General features: G+C 40.1%; 1 protein-coding gene across 3 annotated transcripts in view; it reads left to right on the top strand.

Moving 5' to 3' along the window:
• Positions 1–16,696, top strand: part of TESPA1 (thymocyte expressed, positive selection associated 1) — a 34,084-nt gene extending 17,388 nt beyond the window's left edge. For all 3 annotated transcript variants that reach the window (XM_017857363.1, XM_017857364.1, XM_017857365.1), the window contains 6 exons: positions 649–685; positions 929–1,027; positions 3,126–3,334; positions 3,841–4,649; positions 5,814–5,913; positions 16,380–16,696. In XM_017857363.1, the coding sequence (XP_017712852.1) occupies positions 649–685; positions 929–1,027; positions 3,126–3,334; positions 3,841–4,649; positions 5,814–5,912 (1,253 nt within the window). In that variant the 3' untranslated portion in view covers position 5,913; positions 16,380–16,696. The remainder of the gene's footprint in view (positions 1–648; positions 686–928; positions 1,028–3,125; positions 3,335–3,840; positions 4,650–5,813; positions 5,914–16,379) is intronic.
• The last annotated feature ends 1,792 nt before the right edge of the window (positions 16,697–18,488 follow it).

The raw sequence follows: 18,488 nt of genomic DNA, 5'->3' as shown, positions 1-18,488 counted from the left end.
GTCTTATCTATAGGGAAAGGGCAGTCTCATTATTATCTAACCTAAAATACAGAAGGCATTACATGCCCAGAAACACTTCCTCATCAGCCTATCATGACTCCTACTGGTTCATCATTGGAACTTTCCTTTGACCCCTGGGACAATAACATATAAAATTACTATAACATTTGCTGCCCAGATATCTTTAAGACTGTTTTCTGTACAGAAACTCCAAACAAGTGTGTGCATTGGGTGTAAAATAGAGACGATACTGCAGGAGGAGAAGGGCATCAGAAAAGAATGAAAGCACAGCAACCTACCAGGGTCTCCTGGGACCTGTAAAGAGTTGTGTAGGGGGACAGGAACACTAACCAGGAGGACCAAATGACTCTATCCTTTTTAGCACAGAGGGGCTCTTGCCTAGACATCAGTCATGGGTCAGAAGTTCAGAGGCTTAAGGCCAGTTACTCTCTGGCATATCTGTCATTATTCCAGAACTGTGTTAGGTAATCTTGAGGCCCCAAGAAGTGCAGAATTCACGGGGTCCAGCTAGCCTGTCATAGTGACCAAAGGAAACGGAGGGGACTGAGTTTTAAGTTCAGAGGGGCAACGCAGGTGATTTTCATTTTCCCTTCTAATTTGTTCTTTGCTTCTCTGTTTCTTGTCCAGCCACACTACTGGCCGCCAATGGCAAACTCTTCTCCAGGTAAGTGTTAGGTTCAGCCAGGGCAAATGATGTCTCCTTTAAAAATCAGTGAATTGGGGTCGGTCAAAGAGATTAAAATAAAGAGCTAAAGATTCACATTAGAAAGTGAGACTTTCCAACGAACAACAACTGCATAGACTAAAAGGTACCCATCAGGGGGTGAATAAGCCCAGCAGGGATTCCTTGAAGTCAGGGTGCAAACTGGAAATAAAATTTGTATGACATCAGCTTTGATCTCTGCAGGAGTTTCCTCGAGACAGCCAGGCCTTGCCAGCTACTTGATCTTGGCTGTAGTTTAGCTTCCAGCAGCATGACTGCGGGGACCAACAGGACTAGTTCAAGGTAGGTACTAAAGTTTGGCAGGGTGGAAGGGTGGAGAAGATGAGAAGCATAGGAGAATAGAACCAAGAGCCATGGCCTGTTTTTTCTCAGATATCTTACTGGAGCTTTTATGTGCTTTTACTGCATACTTGAAAAATGTGACCATATTTGTTTCAAGAATTGTAAAAGATGCAGAGGAGTCTTCTCAGAGCTGAAAACTATGTGTAAAATACAAGTGTCTCCTCCCACTGAAACTTGTACCCAAGAGGTACAGTATTGGTACCATCACAGTTCCAAGACTCAGAGTAGGTGCTCAGTAAACAATGTATTGATTAATTGACTAATTTGCTGATTGAATGAAGCAATAAAATATTAATTCATTCAGACATGCAGGCCAGGCAATGACTGTATGGAATTTGAAAAAGATGAAGCAACACTATTCACAATAGCAAAGACGTGGAACCAACCCAAATGCCCATCAGTGATAGACTGGATAAAGAAAATGTGGTACATATACACGAATACTAGGCAGCCATAAAAAGGAACACGTTCATGTCCTTTGCAGGGACATGGATGGAGCTGGAAGCTGTTATCCTCAGCAAACTAACACAGGAACAGAAAACCAAACACCACATGTTTTCACGTCTAAGTAGGAGCTGAACAATGAGAACACATGGACACAGGGAAGGGAACAACACACACTGGGACCTGTCAGGGGGTCGGGTGAGAGGAGGGAGATCATTAGGAAAAATAGCTAACGCATGCTGGGCTTAATACCTAGGTGATGGGTTGATAGGTGCGGCAAACCACCATGGCACACGTTTACCTGTGTAACAAACCTGCACATCCTGCACATGTACCCCAGAACTTAAAATAAAAATAAAAATAAAAAAAGAAAAGATGAAGCAGACAAATAGCTTGACCCCAGGAGCTGAATGATTTAATAGGGTGGGCAAAATATGCACACAAATAACTCTTTAAAAAAGATGAAAAGTCTGGAAAACTAGTATGATATAATGAAAACTATCTGAAATTTGAAGTCAAACTTTGAATTTGAGACCTGGTTCTGAGACTTAAATTTTGTCACATGACCAGGTTTAGTAATTTATCCTTACTGAGCCTTAGTCGTAATTCACACCCTAGTTCAATTTAATCAGAATGTCTGGAGATGGGATTCAAATATATGCATTTTTAAAGCCTGCAAAAGTGGCCCTTACATGTAGCCATGGTTGAGAAGCACTGATCCAGTTTTATGCCCACAATTCACAGATAGGGAAACTTAGGACCATGAAGATAAAAGCTGGCAAGCACAAGAGTAGATCCAGGGATTCTGACTGTCCAGCTATTAGCTAAACAAGATGTTCCCTATTTGATCAAAAAGCCCAGAATACTTTCTGAAGAGAGTGATAGTGATTATTCAAAGCCTCAAATAATAATAGCTTCCCTTAGCCTCACCGTTTGAAACACAATTACTAAGCTCTAGTGTCACCCAGGTTGGTGGAACTCCGATTTAGACGTAAATCCAGGTTGATACGATACAGGGAGAGCACATGCATGCGATTTTCTGTGACTCAGGACTTCTGTACTGAAAACGGGCTAGAAAGGAGCATACCTCTCAAAATCAGGTTTTGGATGTACTTATTGATTACTTTTTGCCCTGAGGTCAGGAATAAAAATGTTGACCTTCAGGGGTTCTGTGTTTCTTACACATTCATTGCTTAGGCATCCCACACAAAAACCACTGGGCAAGTCGGATGACAAATTTGGGAACTGAGCATTTAATGATTCAGCCATGAAATTTATTTGTATCTATACTGCTCTTCATTTTCAAAATCCTTTCATATTTACTTAAATTTTATCCATCTGCAATAAGTTGTTCAAAGTACTGTTCTAAAATTTTATTCAGTTTTTATAACTAGGGTTGGATTGTAGTTTCCATGTTTCAGACAGGTAATTTAGATTCAGAGAAGTGAAAGCTTTTCTCAAAGTCACAGTGAAAAGCAGAGAAATGAACAGAAAAGAATTTCAGTCTTCTGACACTTTTATTAGATATTCTGATGTTCTGAATTAACATATGTCTCAAAGTTGTCCCTTATTTACCCAAACTCCCTCATTTCAGCATCTCAGAGATTCTCGACAAAGTGCAGGAAGATGCAGAAGATGTCCTCTTCAGTCTGGGCTTTGGCCAAGAGGATCACAAAGACACTTCTCGGATACCCGCCCGATTTTTCACCACACCCTCTCAGGCCAAGGGCATTGATTTCCAGCTCTTCCTGAAGTCCCAGGTGCGGAGGATTGAAATGGAAGATCCCTGCCTCATGCTGGCCAGTGAGTGTCCCTCCCAGACACCTGCTCTATTTCCCTTACCCTTTAGATTTTCACAGCAGGACTCAGTGGTTTCAAATCTTGCTTTCTCTTGGTTAGCTTTGACCTTTTGCCTATTGTGTCTATTTCCTCTTATGTTGTCTTCAATGAAGATGGAGAACTCTGTCTGATTCTTTCTCTTAAAGAAATAGCCTTCAAGATACTTCAGGCCATTACTGCTTCCTTTAGGCCTTCTTGCCTTTTGGTGAATCGTATCAGCATGATGTCTATAAATCTTATCCCTCTTTTTTATTTCCCAGTTGGAATATCTACATGGGATGGGGTGTCAAGAAATCATGAAATTCAAGAAAAAGAACCCTGGGTGTTAGAAATCTAAAAGGGAGAAACACTAGTAGGAAAATTGGAAGCTTCTCCTTGAATTTTGAGCTTTGGGGAGCCTTCTGAAGGGAGAGATTTAAGAAAATTTGCTGATGAACCCCAGACTCACCATCTTTAACTCTTTTACCCAGGCAGGTTTAAGCAGGTGCAAACACTGGCTGTCACAGCTGATGCCTTCTTCTGTCTCTACTCCTACGTGTCTAAGACACCTGTCCAAAAGTTCACACCATCCCACATGTTCTGGAATTGCAACCATCCAACTGATGTGCCATCCATCAGGATTCTGTCCCGAGAGCCTGAACCCCACTCACCCAGAGACCGCCTTCGGAAAGCCATCTCCAAGATGTGTCTGTACACATGCCCCCGAGATCGGCCACCACCACCCCACAACACCCCCAAAAACGGTTTGGACCAAGTTGTGTTGGAAGCAGTGGACAAAGTGAAAGAAGAGAAGCAGGTCCTCCAACAAGACTCTGATTTGGGACAATTCTCACAGGAAGATCCTGTGCCCCCTGTTGAGGGTGAAAAGTTGCCCACTTCTCCCTATCCATGTGTCCTCTGCTGCAAAGAGGAAACACAGCAGGGGATGTCCACAGTGCTAGCACCATCGCAAACTCTGGATTCGAACCCCAAGGTACCCTGTTGCACACATTTTCTGCCCACAGAAGATCCACAGTGGAGCACAAACCCAGCTCACATAAGGAGAGAGCTGTGTAGTCTACCAGCCACCAATACGGAAACCCATCCAGCCAAGGATGAGACTTTCTGGAAAAGAAAGAGCACAGCAAGAAAGAGCCTGTTCCAGAAGAATCTCATGGGCAGGAAGGTTAAGTCCTTGGACCTATCCATCACCCAGCAGAAATGGAAGCAGAGTGTAGACAGACCAGAACTGCATCGGTCTTCAAGCCAGCAGCCACAGGACACTTTTGACTTGGAGGAAGTAAGTGGGTTGGAGGTGAGGGAGAGACTGGCAGAGAAAGGCTGTAGATTCTTTCCCAGAAGATGAAGGGTTAGGACCCTTGGGGGAAAAAAAATCCAGGCTTCCTGTCCTAGCCAGATATATACTTTCTGATTTGAATTCAGGTTTAATATACAGGGAGAAAGAGAAAGAGGCCTGGTTTCCTAAGAGCAGTCAAGTTTTCAGAGCTCCTTTGGTAATACTTACCTGATCTGATTGCCACTTAATGTTCTCATTAAGTACACCTGTCATTACCATTGGCTGTGGTCCTCATAAGATTACAAATGGAAAGCAGTTTTACACAAAGCTAACCACTCTTAAATAAAATAAATTCTCCCTTACCTTGACAAATATCTAACCATAAAGACCTAGAAGTCCAGATTTCAATCTAGGATTCTCAGACTCTTAGGACTTCTGTACTAGAACGTGACAGTGTGAGCAGAACCACTCCCCAGCTCCTGACCTGTCCCCTTCTCTTCCCATGCCCAGACCTGTTCTATACCATCAGGGACCTTGCATGCCCATGTTTGGTCACCCGAGCCTGCACATCCAAATGCCACAAGCTCCCACCTACACAAACAGCCATCGGTCATCATTTGGGCCTAGGTTGCATACAATACTGGAGAGGTCAGCCCTTGAGAGAACAGTCATCAGTCAAAACCAGCGCACATTCCTGCAACCGGCTTGGGGCCATTTGACCAGCAAACTTTGTGATTCTGGGTAACCAAAGAACATTCTAAAACGAATAGTGCAGGACACGTGGGCACATTCTCTAAGTCCACCAACTCTTTACATTGTCTAAGTCCAGCAACTCTTCTGACCCTCTAAAACTCAGAACTCCTCTTGCCTGGGTCTATGGAAGGTACTTCCATGAAGTATTGGGATCTCTTTAAAAAACTTTTAAATCCTTGCCACGAAGGAAGCCGTGATTATTTGAAATATCATTTGCATGTATGTCACCTCTCCTTGAATGTAGAGCCACACCTCAGCTCCTGCCTTCCTCATTACTGTGTCCCTGACACCACAGAAGAGGCTGTCTCTCAAGTACACTCAGCCTCCTTCCCCTACAGCTACCTGCCACCTGCACCTTTCCTTACCCCCTTTCCCCCTTGGCTCTGGCTGAGTTCTGTGGGATCTTGGTTACAGGTGCAAAGCAACAGTGAAGAGGAGGAGAGTCAGAGTCGCTGGCCCAGCAGACGCAGGCACCAGCCCCACCACCAGACTTTTGCTGGCAAAGACTCGTGAAGTAAGTGGGCCTCTCTCAGGCAGTTCTCAAACCTGGCTGCACATTGTAATCAAATGAGGAAGGTTTTAAAAAAAATACCCATAATAAAGGGTCCCACATCCTGTGGTTCTGATTTAATTGGAAACCAATGACTAATTATTTTAAGCTTCCAGGTGATTCTATTATGGCTGGAAAATACTTCTCTAGATCAATGATGCTCAGGCTTTGGCAGCCACCACAATCACGTGGAGGGCTTGTTAAAATACAAATGACCGGATCCCAACTCCCAGAGTGTCTGATTGAGTTGGCCTGGATAGAACCAAAGAATTTGCATTTCTAAGAAGTTCTCAGGTGATGCTATTGCTGCTGGTCTGGTAATCACAGTCTGAGAAATGCTGTTCCTGAGACATTGTGTAGAACTTTAATATTCAAAATGTAGTCTACAGATACAAGCAGCATCAGCATCCCCTGGGATTTTGTTAGAAATGTGGACTGTCAGCCCCTACCCCAGACCTAATGAATCACAGTTTTACCAAGATCTTTAGGTTAGATAATTCATTGCATATTGAAGTTTGAAACGTATTGTAGTAGAAGTTTTGTAACAGGTGAGGACTAGCCATGGCAATCAATATCCCAACACCTGCTTTCAGCTATGTTCTAATCAGCCCACATCATTGGACTCAGGGCAGACTCCTCAATGTACCTCCCAGTCGTGCTCACTTAGGGTCTGATCCCCTTTCTGCAACTACAGTCTGATGAACATACCTCTCCCTCCCCTTGTCAAAGCAGGAAATGAATTCCACACTGTTATTTATTGCAGCTAAAATTTCCTGCCTCCAGATATGAGTTTTTCAGTATTAATTTTCTTTCAGAGGTATCTCTTATACCTTTAAATAGTTTGGCCAGTAATTTATTATTTAAACTAATGAAAATTAGTCTTCCTGTAGTTTTAACCACCCATCTACTACAACCACAAAGAAAATGACATAAGGGATAATGGTATTTTCCCCAGATAGTATAAATTAAAATCTTTATTGAATTAAGTAAATAAATCTTGCTTAGAGATTCCTTTGTTTTGGATATCTGGGTACCATTTTCTGCATTTTCTAGTCTAATTGTTTTCTTGGCTAATACTCCAAAATATCAGTGGTACTTGCTCAGACACACAAATATATTTACAACTCTAACTGTTTTAATTCTAATTCTCTGTGGTTTTAGGAATCTAAAACTCTTCTTTCTCTTTTACCTACTACCAACATCTCAGGGTATATGAATCATATGTATATACTTAGTCACCCACAAAAGAGGTAAATAGCAGAAGGCGTCAATATGTCATATGCACTTCAGGAAGTTTCAGATGGTTTCAGTTGCTGGTTTGGCACGTTAGGAGTTGGAAGTGGCCACTCTGCCCAAACAATAAGTAAAAAGCTGAACAGACTGAAAAATTAGTAACCGTTCTAGACCCATCAGAGAAGTGGGTCACAGGGCAAACCACTTCCCCTCAAATTAGACAATGGGCAAATACAAAGATTTATGACTTATCGGAGCAAAAACCCCAAAGCATAAACTCCCCCAGGAATCAGAACCACAGTAGAGAACCCGGACAATAACCTAGGAATTACTGGATGCTCAGCACGGACCAGTCTGAGAAATAAAAACTCTAGGGAAACCCAGTCATTGGGAGGCCCCTTATTTCTGGGAGTCTTACTTCTAGGAGCTCAACCAGGTTCTCACAGGAAATACTGGAGAAAAATCCCCTAGTGTTTCCAACAGGGGACGGGAGAAAGGAACCATTTTGAAATGCACCAGAGCATTCTATTCCTCTTAACAAAGTCTTCCCTCGGGAGAAACTAGATACCAAAAACCTAACCGGATGAGGTTTTATCAGAGACTAACTGACCCGAAGGAAGGGAAACACGCAACTCCAGCCTACTCTAGACAACCCGTCCCATCAAAGGGGACAGAGAGGACTGAGAAGCACAGGTGAGAGTCACAATCCAGAGGCACAGGCTCACTGGAAGACTCAGACCTAAACATAAGACCTTGGAACACTTCCTTTCTCCCTAAACCTTACCACCACATTACTAAAAGCCTATTTACATCCATTTCTTTTACTCAGTACATCGTGTCTAGTTATTAAAAAAAAAAAAAGACATAGTAAAAGGCAAAAACAGGTTGAAGAAACAGAGAAAACATTAAAACCAGTCTTAGATATGACAGGGATGTTAGGATTAGCAAACTGGAAATTTAAAACAACTCTAATGATAAGGGTTCTAATGGATAAAGTAGTCTGTGTGCAAGAACAGATGAGCAGAGAGATGGAAATCCTTAGAATAAAAAATAAATGCTAGAGATAAAAAATGGTGTCACAGAAATGAAGAATGCCTTTGATGGGCTTATTGGTGGACTGGACATGGCTGAGGAAAGAATCTCTGAGCTTGAGACTATAGCTATAAAAACCACCAAAACTTAAAAGCTAAGAGAAGAAGACTGAAAAAAAATAGAAGAGAATATCCAAGAAATGGGACAGTTACAAAAGGTGTAACATATGCATAATGGAAATTCCAGAAGCAGAAGAAAGAGAGAAAGGAATAAAAGAAATATTTGAAACAATAATAATTGAGAATTTCCCCCAAATGAATGTCAGATACCAAACCACAGATCCAGAAAGCTCAGAGAACACTGAAAAAATAAACGCAAAAAAAACCCCAAAAATCTACACCTAAGCATGTAACTTTTAAACTACAGAAAATCAAAAATAAAGGGAAAAATCATAAAAGAAGACAGAAGGAAAAAACACCTTACCTATTAAAGAAGAAAGATAAAAATTACATGCAAATTCTTCTCAGAAAATGTGTAGTATATACTCCACAGGTAGGTTCTTGCCAAGAACTGAATATACTCTAAAATACAGCACTTTGCTTAAGTGTTGTTTGTCCAGCAGATGTCAGGCTTGCACAAGAAAAATGCCAAGATGTTCCACAAAGCAGGCTGTGTGCAGGATTTATATGGTTATACACTTCTGGGCAATCTATGCAATGCCCAGAATGCAAGTTCCTCTCACAAACCTGTCCCAACTTTGTCTAAAGGTTAGCATTTTAAAATATCAGAATTGAATTGCTAGGGAGAAAGTACTGCTAGGAGTCACACATTTCCAGTACCTAACTAGATTCCATTTTCTGCCTGTGATGGGGCTTCATTACAGCAGGAGAGATAATGGTTTAAAATGCTGTATTTTATTGATTCTAAGGCACACATTTTTCCACATTTTAACATCTCTGAAATTAGGTTGTGCCTTAAAATTCACAGTGTCAGCCAATTTAGTTGTCTTTTTTTGCCTCCTTAAGTGAAATGTAAAATAATTATCGGTCTTACAAAAGATGGTTTATCATAATCAATGAAATAGAATAAATTTATAAATTAAATACACTTTTCTCTCAAGTAAATTAGGAAAATATTTTGTAGAATTTTTTTCTATAATTACCTAGAAAAATAAGAGATCTCTTCTTTCCTGACACATCTTTGGCTGAGGAAGGGGTCACAGTAATTCCCAAATTTTTCCAATGTCCTGTGCATTTGTTTAACCATCTTTTCACAAAGCTATAACCTATTTCTCTCAATCCACTCCTCTATTACCCTTTAAGAAATCTCAAGAAGAGGGGAGAGCTATAGCAACAGCTCAGTACTGCCAATATTAAAGCCTGTGTGATAAATATGGAAGGGGGACGTTCACTCCCCACAATCAAAGGCAGAGCTAAGTGGGATAATTTTTTCAGTTCTGCTGGGAAATAGTCCCACTTCTCCCTTGTTCCGAGTCTGTAATTATTTCCTGGAGATTAATGATCTTCCATTATAATGTCGTTTCAAGTCCCAGGTATTAACTACTACTTGTTAGTAGTGGATAGGAAGTGGTAGCAGCACTCAGCCAGCCACCGTGTAGCATTGTGCAGCCTGTGCATTGCCCAGAGACACCCAGCTGAGCAGGCAAATGGGAATTAGAATCCTGCTCTACTGAGCTTGCCATCCAAAAACTCTAGGGCTTTCATCTTCTAAGAGCAAGTTCCAATTTTTTCTAATTCATTCACATAAGGTGAGTGCCTTTCTGTAATTAGCACAAGGGCACTGCTGTGGTTTGAATGAATCCCGCAAAGTTGATATATTGGAACCTCAATCCCCAATGCAGTGCTGAGAGGTCAAACCTTTGAGAGGTGATGAGGTCATGAGGGCTCTGTCCTCGTAAATGGATTAATGTCACTATTAATCCATGTGGGAGAGGATTCGTTATCTCAAGTGAGCTTGTTATAAAACCGAGTTTGGCTGTGTCTTGCTTTCTTGCTCTCTCGTGCTCTTCTCCCTCCATCTTCCACCATGGGGTGATGCTAGAAGGAGGCCCTCACCAGATGCGGGCTTTTAACATTGGATTTGCCAGCTTCCAGAATTGTAAGAAATAAATTTCTCTCCTTTAAAAATTGCCGTATCTGTGGTATTGTTATGGCAACATGAAATGAAGTCAAACAGGCACCTTTTCTATTGAAAGAGGACCTTGACCCCCAGCCAACAGCTTTCTTCACTTGCCACCTTCTCATTTAGTGTCTGCTTGGAAAGAGGTTTTAATCTTCCTCCAAGTTCCTGAGGAAGGATGACCCACATCTTTCCTCATGATTTCCACCATGCTCAAAAATGTCAAGTTCACAGCGCTTTCTATTGGTTTCCTGTGTTGACATTTAAACTACTTGACTTTTATCATGCTTATAAGAGGCAGAGCCAAGGAGAAAGTTTTTATATTTTGTTGTTCTTTTTGTTTCTTTTACCAGATCTGAGGTAGCACAGGCCAATATTTATTCTCTTTGTGAAGTGACCATATCTAGAGGTGGAAGTTCATTTTTTTGGTCAACCCTGCTGATGGCAGCAGAAGAGACAGGAGGGACTAGGGGGGAATGTTCATTCAGAGCACAAGACAAAGAAGAAAACTAGTTTAAGATACCCCCAAATGATGGGTAACTCAAAGCACTATCTGTTTTGTGCTTGGTGGAACCTATGTAAGTTGGGTAGCTGCAGTCTTCTCTTTGATGTATGATTGTTCTGTATGATAATATTACCAATAACAGCAAATATATGTAGGTATTACTACATAGCAGACAGAATCCTTAGCACTTATGGATATTAAATCATTTCATCCTATGATATAAGATCTTTCATTATTCCCCATTTTATAGATGATGATACTGGACACAGTTATTTTTATATCAGAATAAATTCTGAAGAGGGACTGTCAGATGTGAAGTGTAGGAAGAGATTAGACAAGGGGAAGGGACAGTGGGAGCACATCATGAAAATGTGAATATTTTTCCACCTCATTTACAATTCTTACCAACATTGTTTTGCTTCTGTTGGGAAAATATAATTAAAAACAAAATCTCCTCCCACCCCAGGAAATCGCTCCACAAAGGTGCAAAAGAAAGAAAGCAGTTTTATTTTTGAATAAGCATTGAAGCAGACTATGATATGCATTACAGAACATCCACTAAACAGATTGCAAAGACAGAATGAAATCTTACCCTTGTACGTAGCCAAGCAGATACAACCCATTACATGGCTGTTGTCAAATAAAAATACTTTGTCCTCAAGTAAGAAGACTTAACAGAATCATCTGTGGCTCACAGTTCACCCTAGACTTACCTGGCAATTGGAGTGGCCATCTGTGTCAGTCAAGTGGCTTTATGCAAAGAAAAAATAAACTTCTCATATTTTTAAGGCAGGAAGTGGTTTTGCAAGTTAAAACAAAGTGCTTAAGTTAGACGCCCACCTGCCCATGGAGACTGGAAGAGAGAGGTTCTATCTTCCTTGATAATTACATCTCAAAGGGATGGTTGTCAACCTTTGCCCATTTTTTTAATTGGATGATCTATTTGTTTGTTTTGTTACTAAGTTGAAGACGTTTCTTATATATTTTGGAATTATCATTTATTGAAAGAAGACATACAAGTGCCCAACAGGTATATCAAAAGATTCTCAATATCACTAATCGTCAAGAAAATGCAAATCAAAATCACAATGAAATATTACCTTAAACGTGTTAGGATGGCTATTAGTGAGAAAAAGAGATGTGTTGGCAAGGATGTAGAGTAACTGGAACTTCTGTACACTGTTGCTAGGAAAGTAACATGGTGCAAAGGCTATGGAAAACAGTACTAAGTTTCCTACAAAACTAAAAAGTGGAACTACCATATGATGTAGCAATCCTATTTCTGGGTATTTATCCAAAAGAATTGAAATCAGGATCCTGAAGAGACATTAGCACTCCTATTTTCACTGCAGCACTATTCCCAGGACTAAGATGTGGAAAGAAACTTAATGTCCATCAGTGGATGAATGGATAAAGAAAATGTGACATATATATACAGTGAAATATTATTCAGCCTTTAAAAGAAAGGAAGCCTTGCAATATGTGATGGCATGGATGAATCTTGTGGACATCACCTCTCTATATAAGACTTACATAAGACAGTATTTCTGAAAATGCTATACAGTATAATTACTAGAGGCTCTTTCTACCAGAAGGACTGTGTAAAGTAGTGTGGATGAAGTCAGGACCTCCTCTTCTCTGCACATCCTCAAAAGCAATGCTTACATTGCTTTCGATGTGAATGTTGACACCTGAAGTTGTGTGCCTTGGCAGCGTTGGAAGTAGCCTTGGTGATCCATTTGAACTACAACTTAGAAAATGGGGATTATGCCATGCAAATAGAGATTATCTTTCCGCCTTCCACAGCCAAGGAAAGAATGAGACAGTATAGACAAAGGGAAGACTGAGGAAGAGACAAGAAGATACAGAAGTCTTCTTTTGTCTGTGGTTTTGCATTTTGTGATTTCATTTACCTGAAATCCATTTTATACTTGAATGGGCTCAGGAAAAGAAAAGGACTTAACAAGATCATGCAACTAGTTAGTATCAGAGCCAGAACTAAGTCCCAGGTCTCCTGAAATTCAAGCCAATGCCATTTTGATCACAGTGTATGGCCCTGATTGAGCAGGAGTTTAGGCTGTTACTGTGGATCAGGGCAAGCCTCACTACCTGTACTTGGATCTGACCTTCATCTACTGTGTGCCTTGACCCTTTAAGCTAAGTAGCAATTCTCTCACTACCTTTGTCACCACTGAAATGTACTTGCCTTCTTATAAACTCACCAGCAAGAGAAGCATTATACAGAATAAGCAGAAATGTTCACAGGATGCTTTGAGCACATAGTGTAGTGAAAAACATGACAAGAAAATCAGTAATTATTAATACTTTTCGTTAAATGCCATAAGGACCAGAAATTAACCTCTCAGAAGATCACATTACTTTTTTTAACGATGTGTGTTGGCAAAGATGTAGCAAAGGTAAGTCTGGACAGATGCGTCCAACATTGAACAGGGAGAAGACGACTGAGGAGAGTAGAAAAAGGAAAAGCAGAATATTGATATCCCAGGCAGAGAAAAAGATAAGTTCAAAAACAGGTGAATGGAATATCACATTGTGTTCTGAAACTACACCTTATGCCTAGTGGGAGAAAGGGGATGTGCTGGAGAAAGATCAAAACTGAAAATAAGAAAGATAAATAGAAAGGAAGTTATAAAACAAAGTCTCCTGTGTTATTTTAAGTGTTTTGATTTAGTCTAAGATAGGAACCCACTGAAAAATTTACAAAGGAAGTGATGTGATTAAATTTGTCTTTTAGAAAGATGATTCTGGCAGAAGTATGGGAGATGGACTGGGTAGGAAGCCAGCGGAGTAAGGAAAATAATTTAAGAATCGACTGCAGAAACCTAAGGAGAAATGTGATGATCAGAAATAAGCTGAAGGCAGTGGGAATGGAGGGGAGGATGAGTGAGATTCTGAGATATTTAGAAGGTAAAATGTCTAAGCCAGGACTGATTAGACTTGTGTTTGGGGAGGAAAAATGGAATAAGGAACAGAAAGAAAGATAGGCATACAGGTTTCCTCTTGGGCGATTAAATGGATGTAAATATCATTTTATTAAGAATGAAGTAAAATAGGAATAATACTTTGGAAGGCAAATATATTAAATTATAATTTTCAAAAAGGTAAAATAATGACTCTCATGCAAATGTAGATAAACATGTTCAAAGACTTTACTCAACTCATTAATTACTAAAGGTACCAGCAATATGCTTGACCTGGTCCAAAGACTATTTGAGAAGTCAGTTTATACAGAGACATAACTTAATAGATTGCCATATTAGATACAAAACTGGTTAATATTCAGTAACAGCATAAACTTTATCTCTCGGATTACTGGTTCCACTGGATGGAAATTCTTTGCATCTCTACCCAACATAAATCTCTAAAGTAATCTCTGCCCTTGCAAAATTGTAAAATAGCAGTGTAAATAGAAAGTCAAGATTAACACTGTACTGAAAGAATATCTAGTTATCTTGTTTGACTATTTAGAAAAAGCTGATGTGTTCGTATCTGAACATGGTGAGTGTAAGGTACTTCTAAAATACTATAAAAAAGAGGCCCATGTCTTCATTGGTTTTCTGTTGCTATAATAGAACATTACAAGCTGGTTATTTTACTTTATAAAAGAAATTTATTTACTACAGTTCTGGGAGCTGGGAAGTCCAAGGTTAAGGGACCACATCTGGTGAGGGCCTTCTTACTGCTTCATAACATGGCAGAGAACATCACATGGTAAAAAAGCAAGCGGATGCCCTCTCAGCTCTCCCTTCCTCTTCTTATCAAGCCAACAGTCCCATCATGGGGCCTCAACCTGATGAGTTTATCTAATCCTAATTGTTTCCCTAAGGCCTCACCTCTTGATACTATCACGATGGCAATTAAATTCCAACATGGGAGGGCAAACTCAAACAGCAATCCATAAGGCAGTTGGATAAAGGAATCTAGAAATTGAGGTTTTTGGAGTTCAAGGCTTACTTATAATAGGTGAAGGCATGAGGAAACATAGCTTACCCAAGAAAGTATGCAGAATCTGAATCTGAAGTAAAAAAGAAACTTAGAAATATTAATATTTAAGGATTTATCAAGAAACAATGTATATAAAGGAGTAATATTGATTAGAAAAAAAAAGTTGCAAATAGAAACCAAGTGATGTTTCTCTCAAGAAGGAGGGTGTAGTCTTCAGTAACATTTACCATAAAATATCCAATAGGAAGGAGAATACAAAGATACCATTGTATTTGTGACTAGATAACAATTACTAACCTTGATAAGAATACTTTTATTTGGGTGACAAGACTTTAAAATATTAATATGAAAAGTGAGGAAGAAATGATGAAAAGAAAGTAGGTAAATAATTTTTTTCTAGGATGGGGAAAGTTTAAGCATACAGTAAATATTTCCCTGGAAGGAAAGAATCAATAGAATGGGAAAGGCCATGGTTTAGGAGGGAAGGGATTGTATTAGTCTGTTCTCACATTGCTATAAGGACCTACCTGAGAGTGAGTAATTTATAGAGAAAAGAAGTTTAATTGGCTCATGGTTCCACAGGCTGTGCAGGAAGCATGGCTGTGGAGACCTCAGGAACTTTCATTCATGCAGAAGGGGAAGGGGAAAGAAGCACATATTCACATGGTCAGCAGGAGAGAGAGAGAAGGGGGAAGTGCTACACACTTTTAAACAACCAACCAGATCTCATGAGAATTCACTCACTGTCATGAGAACAGCAAGGGGGAAATCCGCTCCTATAATCCAGTCACCTCCCATGAGGTCCCACCTCCAACACTCAGGATCACAATTCAACAGGATATTTCGGTGGGGACACAGAGCCAAACCATATCAGGGATGATGATGGTGTGAAGTCACTGAGAACTGGGATGAGATGAGATCCAAGGCACTTTTGGAGGGTGTAGCTAGCCATAAAGTAGTGTGACAGATATTTCTCTGAGATTAGGGGAAAGACAAAATGGAAAAAAAATTATATGTGTCAATACAGTTATATTGGTCATCTGGAGAGGAAGTCAAGAAAAATTCTGCCTGTTTCTTTCTCTCTTTTCCTGTAGGGTTATTACTAAAAGTGTGAGTCAGGAAAAGAATGGTAAAAATTTGAGAACTCTACTATGGGGAAAAAACAAGAGAAATAATTATTAATAAAAAATGCATTGCTAGTTGAATAGGTGAATAATATTAGACTCATTTCAAGGTGCAGAACATGAATTGATAGTGGTTTAGTGATATTCTCCAACAGTGCTCAGCAATCTATACAAAAGAATAAAGGTATACATATATGCTTTTATAAGTATTAAACAGTAAGAGGTAAATTCTTGCAGGAATCTCACCTCATGATGAAAAGAGCAGAAACCCTAAGTCACGTGACTCTTTGCTGCTGCTGCTAATGACTTTAAATATCACTTATAATACTGAGAAACATTTCCACAGCTGAGGTATGAAAATTCCTACTAACCTCAGTACCCAAAGTTGTTTCAAAAATGCATGATATGTATCTTTTTTATTCCCATTGCAGGCTTTCTCCACCACCACAACAGCATGTGGTCTGACAGAGGTGACTTCATAGAACCTAATTCCAACCTCTTGCAGGAAACTGCACTGCCCTCAACATCCAGCCCCTACACCTTGGTCCTCCAAACCCCCAAATTCTGCAAGAGAAAGGCAGCATGGTACATGGGAAAGAAGACCAGACTGAGCGATTTGGAATCTACATCCTAATGCTGCCACAAGCTGCATGCACAGAAAAAGACCTTAGGCACATCACTTCATTTCTCTGTACACTGGTGTATCTACTATGTATGTATTAAAATATATAATATGGACCACAGTAAACTGAACAAAGCCTTAATTTTCTCCCAAGCTTTGACATTGCCAAGGGCAGTCAGGAGACTTCAGGATCAAGTTTAGGGGACAAGTTTGTTTCTAATACTTTCAAAGGGCCCAAGCTAAGAGAGGAAGGACATCTCACTTTCTGGCTCTAAAAGCATGGTTCATCTCACAGTAGGATTCCCTCTATACCTCTGTTCATCCCTGTGTTCCTAACTAAATTCCAGAAAATCTTCCACAACACTAGAGTCCTATCTTTCTTCTTGAGACCTCCCTTGAAGAAATCAACTTGGAGGCTCCTCCTTAAATCCAGTTTCTTTCTCAACCCAAAATTTTGCATCTTTATAGAAAAAGAGATAAGTAGGATTCAGAGTCTCTTCTCCTAGCCATTGTGGGGAGGAAAACACTATTTCTGCTGGCAGAAAACAATACAAATAATTTTTTTTTAAAATCATGGCATGTTTTAAAGCTAATTAACAGCTGTAGTTTGCTTTGGAAGTTAAATGTTTTGTCAATAAACAGGGCTTGAGCACAAGCAGTGCTTTCTTAGGCAGTATGTGGTTTCAGAGCATCTTGGACACATTTCTCCGCTGAGAAAATGTTAGTATTAATAGGATGGGAGAAGTAAGATACATGCATTTCCAGAAGTGTATTATTTGGCTGCCTAATAAATTATGAGACAAAAAAAAAGACAGGAAGAGAGGGACTTAAAGGAATTTGAGGGAAATCATAACCAAAAGTGAAAAGGAAAAAATTACACCAGACGTGATAAACAGAAGTTGATTTTGTTCTGATACTATTGCCAGCATTAGGGGAGAAGGCACAAACTAAATCTGATACCTAGTGAGGCAGAGACAAAGGGCTAGGGTGGAAAAATTTTAAACCATCTGTGTTTACTAATTCGCCATACCAAAAGAAAAAAATGAACTTTCTCCTATTAAGATAGTTTTGCAATTTGGAAAAAGCCCCTATTCCAAGTTTCCTACCCTTCCCACCCACAGAAACCAGGAGACAGGGGCACAACCTTCCTTGATGTTTGCATTTCAAAGAGGTGGTTCTCAGGTCCTAGAGAAAGATATTCCTGAGTTGTAAAACTGGAAAGAGGCTGGGAAAAGATTTACATCTCAAGAAATAGAAAGAACTACCATAAATTTTCTAAAGCAAATATTCTTAAGGGAGGTCAAGGGCCTGAAGTCAGGAAGAAGCCTATTTGGGCAATCTGAGGGGAAAGTTAAGGCTATCTTGGTCACGAGAGAACAGAAAGAGCTGAGAGTATTTCATTTAAAGAATGATAAAGTCCATTCTCACACTGCTATAATAAATACCTGAGACTGGGTAATTTATACAGAAAAGAGGTTTGATTGGCTCATAGTTCTGCAGGCTGTACAGGAAGCATAGCAACATCAGCTTCTGGGGGGGCCTCAGGGAGCTTTAACTCATGGTGGAAGGCAAAGTGGGAGCAGGCATTTTACATTGTGTGAGCAGGAGGAACAGAGAAAAGGGGAGGTGCTAACACTTTCAAATGACCAGATCCTATGAGAAGTCACTCACTATACAGTACCAAGGGGAGATGGTGCTAAACCATTAATGAAAACTCTACCCAGCAATCTAATCACCACCCACCAGGCCCCACCTCCAACAATGGGGATTACAATTTGACCTGAGATTTGGGCGGGGATGCAGATCCAAACTGTCAGGCCTCTGAGCCCAAGCTAAGCCATCATGTCCCCTGTGACCTGCACGTATACATCCAGATGGCCTGAAGCAAGTGAAGAATCACAAAAGAAGTGAAAATGGC

The sequence above is a fragment of the Rhinopithecus bieti genome, unplaced genomic scaffold (assembly GCF_001698545.2).
Source record: "Rhinopithecus bieti isolate Rb0 unplaced genomic scaffold, ASM169854v2 scaffold_45897, whole genome shotgun sequence".
Classification (NCBI taxonomy): Eukaryota; Metazoa; Chordata; class Mammalia; order Primates; family Cercopithecidae; genus Rhinopithecus; species Rhinopithecus bieti.
This window is presented reverse-complemented; position numbering and strand designations above follow the sequence as displayed.